The sequence below is a fragment of the Amphiura filiformis genome, chromosome 15 (assembly GCF_039555335.1).
Source record: "Amphiura filiformis chromosome 15, Afil_fr2py, whole genome shotgun sequence".
Taxonomy (NCBI): Eukaryota; Metazoa; Echinodermata; class Ophiuroidea; order Amphilepidida; family Amphiuridae; genus Amphiura; species Amphiura filiformis.
The window spans coordinates 64,626,277-64,642,564 of record NC_092642.1 but is presented as its reverse complement, the minus strand read 5'-3'; the positions used below and the strand labels follow the sequence as shown (position 1 = coordinate 64,642,564).

The 16,288-nt window shown below is 44.2% G+C and overlaps 1 protein-coding gene across 1 annotated transcript in view; it reads right to left on the bottom strand.

Annotated features, from left to right (window-relative positions):
- LOC140171954 (uncharacterized) overlaps positions 1 to 16,288 on the bottom strand; it is a 35,657-nt gene that overhangs the window by 4,479 nt on the left and 14,890 nt on the right. The window contains 9 exon segments of the mRNA XM_072195300.1: positions 185 to 292; positions 2,527 to 2,598; positions 3,147 to 3,309; positions 4,509 to 4,597; positions 5,253 to 5,465; positions 6,000 to 6,019; positions 6,022 to 6,080; positions 7,049 to 7,362; positions 15,804 to 15,866. Coding sequence (XP_072051401.1) covers positions 185 to 292; positions 2,527 to 2,598; positions 3,147 to 3,309; positions 4,509 to 4,597; positions 5,253 to 5,465; positions 6,000 to 6,019; positions 6,022 to 6,080; positions 7,049 to 7,362; positions 15,804 to 15,866 — 1,101 coding nt within the window.

Below are 16,288 nucleotides of genomic sequence, written 5' to 3'. Positions count from 1 at the left end.
ATACTGCTACTGCAAAAAAAAAAAGTATTTTTTCCAAAGCTGGATCAAGTTGTGCATTTTAATTACTGTTGCTTCTATCGAACAGCGATGGACACATTGAATCAGTATGCAATATCGGATCAGATAGCGGCTGATATTATAGGAACATCAATAGCCAAAATCTTTCTTTTTGTCAGCCACATACCTCATCTTCGTCAATTGGATCTTCACTCTCCGAGAGATAACCATGTTCCACAAAGAAGCCATCATTATCTGAATCACCGCCATCACTATCTCCATCACTGTCTTCACCCTATGAAGTCAAAAAGTAACATACTGATTACAAATCACATGCTTGAAGAACATTAAAGATTGATATCTAGACCAAACTTTGACTTCGAAGGAAAAGTATAAACAATTTCAGTGTATTTAATAGTTTGGTATTAAAATCCTTAAAGGTGAACCTCATTGAAAATAAAGTTATATATCAATGGAAAGCTTATGATATCAGGATATTAAAAATAATTTTTTCCGATTTTTTTGATGGCCAATAAAGCTGAAAAATTAAAAAAATGAATGAATTTTGGTCTTTTTAAGGCGCCCAAAAAGCACCCAAATCAATCGTCTTTGACCTTGAGAATGTTCATGACGTAAGCTCAGGGTTCGCAGTCACATGATCCTACTCGGAAACATGTAAACAAGACTTGCTTCCTGTACTTTGCAAGCTGCCCGGCAAATCCGATTTTCACAATAAAGCTTGAAATGAGAAGAATCTTCAAGTTGCTGATTCCTATATATTAGAAATAATAGAATTATTGTCAACACGAAAATGTTCCGTAAATTTTTGACAAAATCAGTCATAACTGGCTGGGTATAACTGGGTAATTGAGTTTGAATTTAGCGCTGGGATCAATTCCATGCGCAAATGATTGCTGCTACCGTATACCGTTCATGTCATGGACTGAATAAACATGATCGAATAACAAATTAAATAACTTGTTTGTGACATTCCCTATTCTTGATTCATTTAAAAATATCTGATTTGTAAAAATATCGTCTTGTAGTAATCAAAAAATTATTTAAAAAAACCGCCGATTTCATCAAATCCAAGGTTTTCATATTATAGCGCATTGCGGTAATACATTCTCCGGTACATTCTTTCCACACAATCACAATTGAAAGAAACAGATACTTTATTATAAAATAAATACAATTTAGGCTTAGTAGACTGTTATTTGATGGAATTCTGAAATATGAAATAAAATTAAAATATTGTCACTTGTGTCACGATTCTTTTAATGATACTACCATCATCAATGATACTACCGTCATTTTGTCTGCAAGTACAGTACGTACAGTCGCGGATACGGAACACTCGGCAAATGAGTGAGTTCACCCGCCCGTATGTATCTACGAGTTAAGCCTATCATACATGACCGGTTGTAAAGTTAAGAAATAATTAAAAATCCCGTACATGTACTTTATTCTATTCCTTCATTTTCTCATTGTGATAAGTTCATCTCAACTTGGTGTGACGATCTGAACTGGTAGCACTAGCAGTTATTTTTGCAATCTGTTTTCATTCCGGTTCTTAGGCGAATCTTACGCTCTTCGTGCTTTACTGTAATATTCCCTGCATATCGTGGATGGCTTAACTATCCCAAATCACCCCGCCAGCACTTTTCCCATTTTTTTAATCCACACGGCACACACTTTATTCAGGAACTTCATTCTTGATTTGATCATGATGTTTCCTTCATGTTATTCTTATTTTATTGAAGATATTTTTCATGTAAAGTAAGTTGGCAATGACTGAGTTTGTGCATTGGCCCGATGCATGCCACAGTAATGCATGGACATTGTGTTTACAATCAAACCCGGAAGTAACTGTGTGTCCCTGTGTTGACGTCATCATCGAAAGCGCCCAATTTGAACGATTTCGTTTTGTAATTTAGGGGGGGTGCCAATATCCAATCTTTGCATGGAGATTATGTCTATCCTGGTGCGTTAGGCAAATAAAAAATATTCTTTTCTGCTTCCTGGCATCATAAGCTTTCCATTGATATATAATTTTATTTTCAATGAGGTTCACCTTTAATATACTTATGAATATATTGTCTGCTTAGTGCCATTAGTGAAGTGAAATAGCTGCCATCTGTTAGATATGTATAAATTGCCAAATATTCACAGGGCAGCTATTGCACTTACCCACTTCTGGCACTAAGCATTTGATATATATCCTTATTGACTTCAGGCCTACAATATTAGCATTCCCAGACAATTTCAGAGAAATATATATTCACATATGGCTGCCCGATCAACCAATTTTTATCGAGCGAGATGATTTCCGGTCATCTCTCATGGATAAATTATTTTTACTGCAGTATTGCAAGTTATGCTCCAAGAAAGGACCACGCCTTCATGGCCAAAACTGCCAGTAGTTACCGATGTCATCTTTTTCCAGACCTGATATTTGCGGACTTCATTAGTTAAGCCAGTGAGTGAACACGATCTCGGGAACGAGGGAAGCCCTCAGGATTTGCTCACCTCTGAGTCGGACAAACTCTCTCCTGGTTCCTCCCATTCTTCATCACTGTCAAACTCATAATCAAGAAAATCCTGAAAAAGAACATAAAGATATAAAACCAGCCATAGCATACTTCATCTAATAAATGGGCTATTCCAGATGAAATCTATACACTCCCTATGAAAGACACACATTTAGTCTACTACACAGGGAGTGTGGAATTCAAATGGAGTCACAAATTCAAGTTACCTAATTTGAAATTCAAACTCTCTGTTTGGAAAACTAAGATCATTTCTTCCATCAGGGTGTATGGATTTCAACTGGAATAGCCCATTTTGGAGCAGACGACACTGAATGAGTAGTTCCATTTGAAATTCACACTCCCTGTTTGGAAAACTAAGATCATTTCTTCCATCAGGGTGTATGGATTTCAACTGGAATAACCCATTATGGAGCAGGCGACACTGAATGAGTAGTTCCATTTGAAATTCACACTCCCTGTTTGGAAAACTAAGATCATGTCTTCCATCAGGGTGTATGGATTTCAACTGGAATTTTGGTTGGTGTTTAAATGTGTCTGAGAAGAGAAAGAAAAAATTGATTTAATGAAAAAAATCACCAACCCAGATTTTTTACTCACCTCATCTTTTTTCACGTAATTTCTTGGTGAAATCTTGGAGCTAATCTTACTCCATGTGCCATAATAAGCGGGTCGATAATTCTCATGAAACTGCAGCAACTTAGCCTTTGTCTTTGCCTTCTGCTCCTTGATATCTTCGACCATTTGGATGCTATCTTCAGAACTGTGTGGGTGATGCAAAAAGTTATAATATGAGGGTCATTCAAAATATTTTAACTCCATCATCACATTTCTGTTATCTTACGTCTATGCCAGGATATTGAAATTAGCCATGGTTATGCTCCTAAATCTTGGCTACAAAATAGAAATTATTTGATTAAAATGTAGTTTTTGGTTGTTAAGATGTGTTGGTTACAGTGAATACAGATTTGTTAAGTCGGAAATGGTATGAAAAGAAAGGCTAATTTTATTAATAAAAGGCTGCCAACATCTATGTGGAAATCACGACATATTTATTCCTGAAAATGATTAAATTTCAAATAATATAATTTATTCAATATCAAATGCTTGCAGATAGTACAGTTTTACTGGGTATCATGTCTTTTGCAAACAAAACCGATACATGTTCAGAATAGCCTTTGTATTGACCCTTTTCCACAGGTTGTTGACATTGAAAGGGTGAGCACTGGCTGGTTCAAGTCATATTAATTGGTTCATAAGTTAAAAAGTACAAAGTTATTAACAAACTGTTAAGTCTTACTTATATTCAAGATGCATGTATTGCTTAAAATCAGGGCGTAATTACTGAATTGCCCTTAAGCGTGGGGTCTAGTAGAAATCTGGCAAATTTCACTAACATGTATGTCTGTTGAGCCCTTCAATATTTTCTTCTCATATAAAACACATTTTATTTTGTTTTGAAGTCCCATGGCATGTCAGGGAGCTCAAATTAGACCAAAATATTTATCCTCAGGGTCAGAAATTCGCAACCAAGTGCGAGAATCCTTTTGGATTCTCCCAGTGGAATTTTGCAAGAATCTATGGATTCTCGCCATATAACTTTGTATGATAAATTGAAATATTTACGAGAATCCATTCAGATTCTTGCAAATTTGTTGACGAGAATCTTTGCGAGAATGGATTCTCGCCCAATTTCTGACCCTGATCCTGAGTAAGCAGTAGGACAACCACATCTTGAAAAAACATTATCAAAAGCTGCAATATGATGCTTACTAAACTTTTGGCTTCAATTTTTAACCGTTTCTGATGTTCCAAACCTCTATTCGCTTTAACCAACACATCTTAACAACATAACATCATATTTTCATCAAATAACTTTTATTTTGTAGCTTAGATTTACGAGTATAATGAAGTTAGATGAAGATATCGATCACATTATTTCTGGTTCCTACATCGACTTACTTTTCATTGGTGTCCACCATAGTCTTGGCTCTTCTCCCTGGTTTGATGGCTTTGCTTTTCAGCTCATTCAGATATAGATGCTTAGCATCCTGTATTGGAGGAAGACAAAGAGGAATTAAATAAATGCTGGAATTCAGCACTTGTTCAATTGATGATAATGAAGATTCCATAGGTAAGTTGTCATGGATAGCTCCAAAACCCAATCAAAAACTTGTGGTCCCTAAGGGCGATTTGTTCATACGCATTTACAATAGAATGTAAGGAGAGAATGGTGAACTAAGGAGAGCTAAAAATCACTCTCCTATAATATCAGATTTAAAGAGAGCAGTAGAGAGTGATTGCTCTCGGTCTCCACAAAAGGCAGTCCCTGAGCTGAATCATTGTGCACTCTGCGATAAAAGCATGGGAGTGTCCACACATGAAGTACATGGTTCAAAGTTTATTTAAAGATGTGGAGCCAATTTGGATTTGACCCCTAAGTGACCATAAGAGATCACAAAAGGTCACACAGAGGTAAAGATTTGAAAATGCTCCAATCTTGTCCGATCACAAGAATCTCAAAATTATATAGTTTGTGCTATCTACGACCTATTGTTAACGAGTTATTCTACAAAAACCTAATTTGGGGGTAAAAATGGCACATTTTGGTTGTACAGGAGTAAAAATTTCAACTTGCTCCGCTCCAATTTTGACAAAAATTTGAGCTTAGCAGCTAACTACTGATTATGAGCTGGTTTTACTCACCTGACATTTGATCAAGCCGTCAAATTTCTGTTTAGCATCCTCACCCTGTAGCTTATCAAACCCGTACACAGGTGCTAGAGCCATGTCCTTTTGTATTTGAAAAGGCACAAAGCCTCCGCATCTCTTCTCCTTAGGTTCTTTGGGAGCAGCAGGTGTCTCAATCTTTGTGAAGAAACTCTTGAAGAAACTCTGTTGCTTTTCTTTGGCTTTACGCTGTCAAACAAGATGGGCAAGTAGAAAGAAATTAAGTAGATTTTTGATAGAAGGCTAATGCAGTTTTACATATAAATCGTTGGGCAGGAAAAACCTCCTATGTGATTGTGGCCTCTGAACATGTTTAAAACAAAACTACCAAAAGCATACGTAGGTTTTGCTTTAAACATGTTCAGGGGCCAATGACACAGGAGGTTTTTCCTGCCCATCAATGACGATATAGGAATAAGGAAAACCTGATATTTCTGTACTGTATACCACTTAAAAACAGTTTAGACATGTGAAGAAACTGTTTAAAAGACCTTTCATGTCAAATATTTTGATAGAAAAAAACAAACTTCCTGGAATTTCCAAAATTAGGGTCAGTATTCTTTTGTACAGTAAAAAAAACCCATTTTTTCCAGATGAGGACGACGAAACAAAATAGCCGAGTGACATGCAAACATGGCAGAGATAGTACTCTTTAGGTTTTCTCATTTAAAAATAGAATACAAGTTTATTTCGCTTCAAACCAAATATATAATGTAAGCTTACCTTTGATTCTTCCTCCTTTTCTTCTCCTCTTCCAACTTCTGTTTCTCTTCCATCTTCAACTTCTTCTCTTCATTCTTGGCTCTATAAACAGATGGGCAAGACATGGTCAAGTTATTACAAGGCAGACCTGTAGCCATGGTGGGTGAGGGTGCAAGGGTTTCACCCCTTAATTGACAAATTTTTTATTTTGATGTTGTAATGTTTATCCCCATTCCCACAGGCTAATTTAATCTAAGGCTTATATTAAGCAGGCACCCAGGCTTTTTTTACCCCAGGGTTGCCCAGTTTGGCTCCTGGCGTGTCCAATATTTTACACTGTAAACTATAGAACCAGGAGCCATCTTTGGGAACAAGAGCTCTTTTTAGCTCCTGGTCCAGCCATACTTAATATATTAAGGCCTGATTTAATCCTACCTTCCATGGTACAACTGAGTGCAGATCCGTCAAAACACGCTTTTCAATACGGAATAAATGCTAACCTCATTGTGACATCATCCAAGCAGCAAAGTTCATTTCCCATTGAAAAAGTGTTATCTGTCAGTCGGATCTGCAGTCGACTTTTATGTATGGCCCGTTTAATAATGCAAAATCGATATTCAGGCTTCAAATTGCACACCAGCGATTAGCTAGGTTGTCATATTTTGCCAGGAAAGTTGATTATTTCAAGGCATTTTCATCATCTGGTTTTCATCATCTGGTAGCAATCAATTTAGGAGTGTAGGACGTATTATTTTGACATAGTTGAGATTGTACTCCGATTGGACGGTTTAGAAACCAAACTGATCAGTTGATGCAGATAAGCGATGAATCGATGCATCATTATATATCGCCACCAAATCATTATTACTGGGCCAACACCACTACATACAACTTCAGAGTGAACACTGCAACAAATTCACTTGAGAACAGCCCATTTAGTCTGAAAGGTCCTTAGTTCAAAAAGGGTTCAAGTTAGGGTTTAGGGGATTTTTAGGTAAGGATTAGGGATAAGTTCTTAGGTTTTTGGACTAATGACCTTTCAGACTATCAACCTGTAATCCAAAACTTACTCTAACTCTTTGATTTTGTCCTTCTGTTTCTCTTGCTTTTCCTGTCTTTCCTTCTCATCTTGTTCCAACTTGGCAAGTTTTTCCTTCATTTTCTGTTCTTTTTCTAGATCTTTCAGACGTTTGGCTTCCGCTTTCTGTTCTCTTTCCAGATCTTTCAGCCGTTTGGCTTCTGCCTTCTGCTCTTTTTCCAGCTCTTTTAGACGCTTGGCTTCTGCTATTTTGGCTTCTCTCTCAGCTTTGACTGCCTCTTTTTGTTTCCTTTTTTCTTCCTTTTCCTTCTCTGCTTTTTGCCTCTTTTCCTCCTTGAGTCGTTCCTGTAATTATTATCATGTAAAATACAATTAAGCAGGTGCAGAGCTTAATTAGCTCTCACAAAACTGCCAAATGTAAGGGATAATTTAAATATATACAAACAAATCCCAATTGAAAATATTGTCCCTGGTATATACATGTATAAGAAATTGCCCCTGGTTATAGGAAAGCCTGTGATGAACCAGGGGTAACCTTTTGCAAATAACTTATTTGGCACCTTGATTATGTACTTTTAAAATCATCAAGTCTACAGGTTTTTCATCAGGATCGACTATGATCGATCACCATCTGTAAATCTACAAATTCCATGCAAAATTGTTTCTTCATTTGTCAACCCTAAGCAATGAAACAACCAGGGTTCGATTTAACTGGTGTCGTGGAGCAAAATGCTCCCCATTTTGGACAACCTACTACACAAATTTCAGCTTGGATAGCAATTTTTTACAATGTAAACATAGATGCTAATATTATAAGAACATCGCCTAAATAAGGTTTTCGCTAAAAATTGCTACGCAAATTTTTCAAAGTAAATCGAACCCTGGAAACAACCAATAAAAACTAAATGGTATAAACAATTGAAATGGCAGCCATATTGGAAGACAGTTCTAAGATGCCACCTGTTATGTGGGAAAATCACCACGCAGTCCTCATGGAGGAAAGGAGAGAATTTCATTTTAATGAGGATGATTCCATCACGAGTGGTGTCAAATTGGGCTATTCCATTTAAAATAGTCCCAAACAGAAATGTTTGGTAGACTCATAACCGGTGCGATCTTACCTTTCCGATGTTGATTAAGATACTTCTTGCATCGATCCCGAGATGCGGAAAAACCAATAGTCATTTTGTCCCACATAAATGAATAAATAACAAAAAACCCCGATCCCCGTGGACTCACCCAAAAGGTGACGTCACACCATATGATCGCCCTTATCCGACTTGGGATCCCCTACTCGGACCAAACTTGTAGGGGTGGCGGGGTCCGGGATAATCAACATCGGAAAGGTAAGATCGCACCGGTTATGAGTCTACCAAACATTTCTGTTTGGGACTAGACTCAGTACACCGGTCGATCTTACCGCTTCGATGTTGATTAAGATACTTCTTGCATCAACATCTGAAAGATCGATCTAGCAAGTAACAGACGGATGGAGGTACAAGATTGGTCAGCATCTGATCAGGGATCGGGAGCGGGTAACAATGGTTTTCGCGAGGTCAGAAAATATTTTCCCCCAACGGTCGGGAAACAAAAAAGACCACGCGATCACAGACATAAACCTCCTTACTTAATAAGTTTGGTGGTTAAGAATAGCGACACTGGTTCTTACCATGCTGAGTATTCTGTATAGTCTGAAAACCTGGTACCAGTACACCACCGTATTATGATCGCCCGAACAATGTCCCGGTAAACCTCCCGCCCGTCTCTGATTACTAACGTAAACGGAAGTATCGTAGAGAAGGGCGAAGGTGGCTTCCGGGACACCGCCTGCTAGATCTCCTCAAGGGACAACCGAACGGTATACCCAAGATGATGAGATAGCTCGTGTCGAGTGGGTCGGGGGACGCGAAACCTTCGCGATCCCCGGACCCCACCAACGCGTGGACCAGCCATTGCGACAGCGGCTGGACCGAAAGGCTCTGTAAGGGTGATGAATGCGGTCGTGAGTCCTCGCAAGGCTTGTGTTCGGAAGAAATAGTGCTGCAGCGCCTTATCGGACACCCCAGCCTATCTTTGGCTTCAGCCGAACCTTGCCCAACCCTGGGGATTGGAGAGGGACGAATGTCGGTATGCACCGCGCCTGTTCAGTAGTCACGAGAACAGAGCGCCCGAAACAGTGTCGCTCCAGTGTTTGTGAACACGGAAGCTAACCTCGAGACCGTGTGCAACTCAGCACCGCCGTCCCGAAGCCAACGCCAAACCGGAAAGCCATCTTGAGAGTTACGATTTAAGCGCCGCTTTTGGACGGAAGGTCAAAAGGTGACCCTTAAAGTAATCTAAGACTGTGTTGGGATCCCTTAGGAGGATCACTTTCCTTTTGGTAGACACTCGCTGAACATACCGTCGAGGCGTAGACTAATAAGGTAACCATCGGCTATGATAGTCGACCGCCTCAAACCTCGGTGAATGGAGAGGACAGCTGACTTATAGCTGGCCCCAGTGGCCCGCTGAAGTCTTGCTTGGAACTTTTCTGTCAGAAACTCCGAACTAGCAGCACAGAGGTTCTAGCGGGAGAGCTATTTGTCTCATTGCACCAAGCGTAGTATGGAGCCAGACTCTGGCTATACGTGACGGAGGGTAGACTTCCGCCCAGCCCCGGCGATGAGAAAAACAGCTTCTGATGAAAAGTATCCTCCGCTGCGTGTTCCTGGTAAGGGCCATGCAGCTAACTGCAGGTGCTCTAGTGATAGACTGGTACCTCCGCTCCGGGCATCCGGAGTAGATCTGGTACTGGGAGTGCCAGCGGCCTTGCCGCTAGCAGAATGACAATGCAGTCTTCCCACCCGATCTTGGCCACCACCCTCATGAGTAGTGAGATCGGAGGGACTGCATAAGCTGTCATCCTCCCCAGTCTATGGACAGAGCCCACGGTGAATGCTTGGGGTCCGCGACCCTTGAGCAGTACACGGCAGTGGATGATTGCGATGAGATGCGAACAGATCTTTCGAGGGGTGGTACATCCCTTGAAGATCGCCTGAGCGACCTGCGGAGCAAGGGACCATTCTGCTGGTCCCGACACCCTTCCTCGTGACAGATTGTGCGCGAGGATGCTGGTGACGCCTCGCGATGTGTATCGCTCATCGTAATCTGCCTGAACTTGCACCACCCTATCAGGTGTCGTGCATGCAGGCTCAATCGTGGTGGCCCGGAGTCCCCTTGTCTGTTGGGGTAGGCTACCACGGTTGTGTTATCCGTCAGGACAACGGTATGTGATTCCACGATCACCTCCTCGTAAGCGAGGAGGTTGATGTGAAACTCTGTCTCTATGGCCCCAGCCCGCTTTTGACGCTATGGTCGCCACTACGCGACATACCGGGGTGCAGGAAACCTGACACCCTGGGTCAAATTGGGCTGATGGGTCCACCACCAGAGTTCCTCTCGCTGCGATCTCCGACAACGGAACCGCGAGGATATTGGTGACGACTGGGCCTGCAAGCAGGCTAGAAGGTGTAGTTGGGTAAGCCTAACGAGAAACGGCAGTACAGTACGAGGTCTACCATACTGGCCATTAGGCCTACCACCTTCATCCATGCCACAGCGGGTTTTGCCCGAGACTCGCCAAGAGTCAGGCACACCGCACCATGTTCGCACCCGCCGGGTGAGAGCACCGCGAACCCCTCCGTGAGGGTGATCTGGGCCCCTACAAATAGTGGTGTTCTGCGTCGGGACCACGCTGGACTTTTTGAGCTGATCAAAAATCCAGGGTCCCGCACCCCACGGACTATCAACCCCATGAGACCCGTAGTCTTCAGTGGAGTGCGTCCAGATATGAGCCAAACGTCCAGGTAGCAACTGATGTTGACACCCCTGTGCTTCAGGTACGCTGCCACCGCTCTGACCAAGAGTGTTAAACACCCTGGGAGAGATGGACAGGCGGATGGCGGTATCAAAACTGGTAATTTTGATCCTGTACCTAGAAGCGCAGATGCCTCCGATCTTGAGAGGCGATTGGCATATGCAGATAGGCGTCCGAGAGATCTAGCGATGTTGTTCCCATGCCCCTGATGGGGCAGGCTAGCACCGAGGCGAGAGTCCCCATTCTGAACCTCTTGGGCCTGAAGAACGTGTTCAACAGCCTGCGGTTCCGGATGGGGCTCCCCGCCGTCTTCCTTGGAGCCAATGGCTCCAAGATCACCCGTAGAACGGGGGTAGACCGGGACAATCGCCCGCTTCGTGAGAAGCTGTGTGATCCCTGTCAGTAGTGCCCGACGCTGGGGGCCGCCTGACGGCACTACTGTGGACCTCTGAAATGTGCAGACGAATGTGGGGAGACTGGGTTGCCAGTCTGTAACCCCCACTCACCACTGACCATACCCAGGCGCCAAAGAGATGGTTTCCCACCTTTGGGTGAAAGCCATAAGCGGTCGCCCACTGGGAGATCCCCTGTGGAAAAACCGCTGAGCCCCCAGGAATGCTCTGCCTAGCTTCCCTTGGAAGAGCGCTTGCTCTTCTTCGGGCTTGCCAGCTGTTCCTGTGCTACCCTTGCGCCTCCCAGAAATGGGTGCTGCAGAGGTAGTGGGCTCGGGTACTGTTGGTGGTGCACGGCCTGCTGAAGTCGGAGCTCCTACCCATGGTAAGGGCAGTTTCCGACCTCTTCAGAGTGCTCCACAGGTAGCTTCTTTGCACGGTCCTCCACCGTGGCGCAGAAGCATCCAAAGAGAAAAGGACCCTGCCTTTCCATCGCGTTGAGCGATTGGAGTGGCAGGCCCCTCCCCGGCGCTGAGTGGACACCCTATGGGCTAGGCCCATGGAGCTCTCGTGAGGCTAGCTGTTAGCACCGCTAATCGGCTCACCTCGCGGAAGCGCTCAGATGTTGTCTGAGCGTGATACGCTTGACGACATCTGGGTCCCTCTCGGATCCCCTCAGGTAGGTCCCGTGGTCCTCCCGCGTCACACGCAGAGCACGCGTGCAAGCACGCGGCGCCATAGCTCTACTGAGCTCGACAGCCCCACGATATCTACCCGTGAGGTTTGCCGGGAATGAGAGTGCAGGCGCCCCTGTGAGGAAGCAGCAGCTGAGCATCCTACTGAAAGGATCCCTGGTCCTCCTCCATGGACTCCCCCTTAGGGGTGTCCGGAGGAAGATCAGTGCTGTTGCTCCCCTCAAGGGCAGCGGGGAAGGAGATTGTAGTGATGTCACTACCGGACTCAGCTTCCGACTCCTTTCCCTCGCCCACAGTATCCGTGATCATGCTCCGGCGATGACGGTAACTGAGGACGGGCATCTGAAAACGGGTAAGAAGGCATAACCACTGTGTGGCTCGCCGACTACCTGCCAGCAGAAGAGGGAGTACTCCGCAAGACCCTGAGGTATCCGCCATGGCACCACTGGGTCCGCATGCTCTCGCAGCCGTCGTCCTAGCGCTTAGCAGCATCGGGCCTACCCTGATCAAGATCTGGGTTAGCCCCATGCCGGCTGGCCTGGTCAACAGCTGATGTTGGTACTGCGTGGCCATCGCTAGGCGACACTTGCCACGGTGCTAGGCCGTGGAAGAAACACCCTGCGGCGGGTACCACGGGGCATACCCAGCCGGCAGCTGACCCTGAAAGGATCCGCCACCAGGGTAACCCCATGGTACTGCAGTACCAGCACCGCCTCCCCTTGTTGCCACAGAGACTGTGGCGACTAGGGCGGGTGCTGCGGTACCGGTGCGGTATCAGCGTGGGTGCCCGTGAGGGTTCCCAACTGTGGACCGCTGTACCCTCGCCACACTGCGTTCCCTGTTTGGGGGATCAAGCTGTGTGCTGGCGTGGTACCGGCGCGGTACTAGCATGGGTACCCGTGAGGGTTCCCGGTTGTGTACCGCTGTATGCGTGGTTCCAGCGTAGGTGCCCGTGAGGGCTCCGGCTGTGTACCACTGTACCCATGCCTCACTGCGTTCCCCGCAAGGGATCAAGCCGTGTATGGGTACCCGCTATACCGGCTGTCCCTTGGCTAGAGGGAGCTTGCCTAGTACCACGGGTAGCTGAGCGCAGATACCCCGATCAATCACCTCGCCACCTGAATAGGCAGCGCCAATCAATGGAGCTATGCCCTGTTGATTTGACAGTGATCGATCAAGAGAGGGTAATTGACCCATTGACGGTAATGGATCACCCACGCTCCGCTGGCTCTCGAGGACATAAGTGGGTTGTTGATCAGCTAGGCTGTTCAAGCTACTTACTGTACCCTCTAGAGCTTCGCCCAAGGTCGCTGTGTGTGGCGGACCACTCACGGCAGCTATGGGCGGGTGCATAGCGGCTACCACTGAAACGCTGCCGTGTGACAACCCCAGTTGGTTCTGCTAAGACTACACCCACAGCGTTAGCAGCGGTATCGTCTCTGTTGAACCCATGCATGCTAGGGTTCAACCCAGGCAAGCCCGGGTACCCTTGCATGCTGCCCGTCGCTGGCTACTACTGTGGCTGTTTGAGCCCGTAGATATGCCTGCAACAGACGGGTGTCCTCCTGCTAAAAACCCGTGAGGATTTTCGCTAGAGGACTGGTATCCTCCTGCTGCAAAACCCGCTAGGGTTTTCGCTGGTGGTTACCGCTCTGCTGCCTGCTACTTTGCTCCGACGTATAGTCAGTGCTTTCGCTGGCTGCTGAGCCTTTGGACGCTTAGCAGTCCTCGAAGGAACCGCCTGCTTGTCCGGGGACCGAGCCCCTTAAGCAGACCTGCCATGACCCATAGGGCTGTCACAGCAGAATCCACCGGAGCGACCTTGCCGGGGGCCGGGGTAGATTTCTTCTTCGTCTTATGGCGATGACGGAGCCTATCCCAATCGTCAAGCTGGAACTCGGAGAGTCCTAAGCAAAAGAAAGACATCTAGAAGATCGTGAGCACTCCCTGTGGGTGAAACAGAGCGGTGTGGGTCCCGCTCCGTCACCAGGGAAGGGCAAGCCCGACAGGGCCGAGGCGAAGCGAGGAGAAAAGGGAGGGGGCACTACCCCCCCAACACGCCGACTCAAGCCCAGTAAGCAAACCTGAGCACGGAGGCTGGTCGCTAACATTAGTGGTAAAGTAAGGACTGGCTAACTTTATTACTAAAATGTCAGACGGTCCCTACCAATCCCCACCGTATGAATATCTGATTAACTTCGTCTTTATTGGACGGTAATGAAGACATAACGATAGAGTAATCACCCTAACATAGCAACAATAACCTACCGTACATGAAATACAATGTGTATGTACAAACATCTATTGTAACTTACAGGCTGCAATGGTTGTTTTACGTGGGAAACAAAATGAATGGCGCCAACGAATGGCCATTTTGAATTGCTCGTGTGTCCCGTGATACAAACGGAGGCACGATATGTAGCTAAGTTTTGGATCGTTTTTTGTCACTTTTTTCGCCAGAAAATGCCGTCAAAACTATCCTCAGCCGAACAATACCGGTTTGGTTTTACCTAAGGTGTGAAACTACAACCGTATATCTCGCCTTGGTCGAGAAATTGATACACAGTGCTATGAACAATCGATAGGCACGTCTGTGTCAGTCGGAGACCAAGGAGGATAAGGGATTTATCATATGGTGTGACGTCACCTTTTGGGTGAGTCCACCGGGGATCGGGGTTTTTGTTATTTATTCATTTATGTGGGACAAAATGACTATTGGTTTTTCCGCATCTCGGGATCGATGCAAGAAGTATCTTAATCAACATCGGAAACGGTAAGATCGACCGGTGTACTGAGTCTCCACACTCCCCTGTGGAAGATTTAGCTATTTCTTCCACAGGGGGTATGAGTTTCGAATAGAATAGACAACTGGGTAGCTAGCTTCTATTTGAAATACTCACTCTAGTTGTGGAAGATATAGGTAAAGCCATAATACAGAGGGAGTATGGGTTTCAAAATGATTAACTCTGACTAATGACATTTGAAAAACACACTCCCCCTGTGGAAGATATTTCCAAAATCTTCCACAGGGGGAGTGTGGACTTCAACTGGAATAGCCCATTGCATGTACCCTCTGTATACATCACATGATTACTTTGAATTTTGATGTATGGAAATTATGTTCATAAAGTTGCACTGAATGAGTCATTTCCATAAACTTGCACCTTTTCTCAGGTGGCCTGCTATATTTTTCTGTTATCTGAGCTTCAATTTATTTGCAAAAAATTTCAAACAGCTTTATACTAGGCACCGGAGTTTCGCGCGGTTCGCGCAAAAGCGCACATTGGGTTCCATCGAGAATGTTCACGATTTTGACCCATCGATAAGCTTAAAGTTAAAACTTACGATTTTATGCCCCAAATCGGCAGCATTTACAAGAAAATTCACGCAATATTGGTTCTAACTTCACTTATGTACATCAAAATACAAATAACGATCATTAAACCAAGCATAATGTGGGAAATTTGCCCTTGCTTTCGACATTTCGATCGACGATTTGTGATGGTCGCCATCTTTATTTTTTATTTTTCCAGAAACTGGAAATGAACCGGAAGTCGTTCAGAATTGATTGACATGCCACATTGTTTTACCGATGTTTTTTCGTGTTTTGCATTGAAAACAGGGGATCGCGATTTTAGCGCATTTTGACCTATTTTTTGGCGCATTTTCGCGCATTTTGAAGAGTGGCCAGCGCATTTTGCCGTTTTAAATCGCGCGAAACTCCGGTGCCTACTTTATACATTTAGAGCTCCCATTATTTGTGATGAAAAATCATGTTCTTGGTCTCTAAATGCATTTGGCTCCAGGTCCAGAGACTCACAAATCTGTGAAAAAGACCCTCACCTTTTCTTGCTGCTTCAATTCTTTCTCTTGTTCTCTCTTTTTTGCTTTAGCTGATAAAGGAGTCTGCAAAATAAACAATACAAGAAGTTACAAGTGAATTAAAGTAAGCAAAAGTATTTCATAAAGAAGTGTCTTGTCAAACACAAATCCACTATGTCCAGAATAACAACACCTTTATATTAGAAATAGCTGATATTTTTGAATTATCTACAAAATTGAATGTCAAATTGAACTGTTAAGTTATATTTAAGATCTGATTCAATATTTGATATTAAAAATAGTATAACATGTCAACTCTAAACTATCAAATCGCTTCTGACGAGCCAAATTTACCCATTTTCCACATATCTTGCATCCCAAAAGGAAGTGAAAGATTGATAAAACTTTGTAAACATTATGTGTCACCTACAGGCTCATAGCTAGGATTGGGGGAAAGGGGGTGCAGCAAGCTCAAAAGTCAAAATGATTTTAAAGTTTTCACTAAA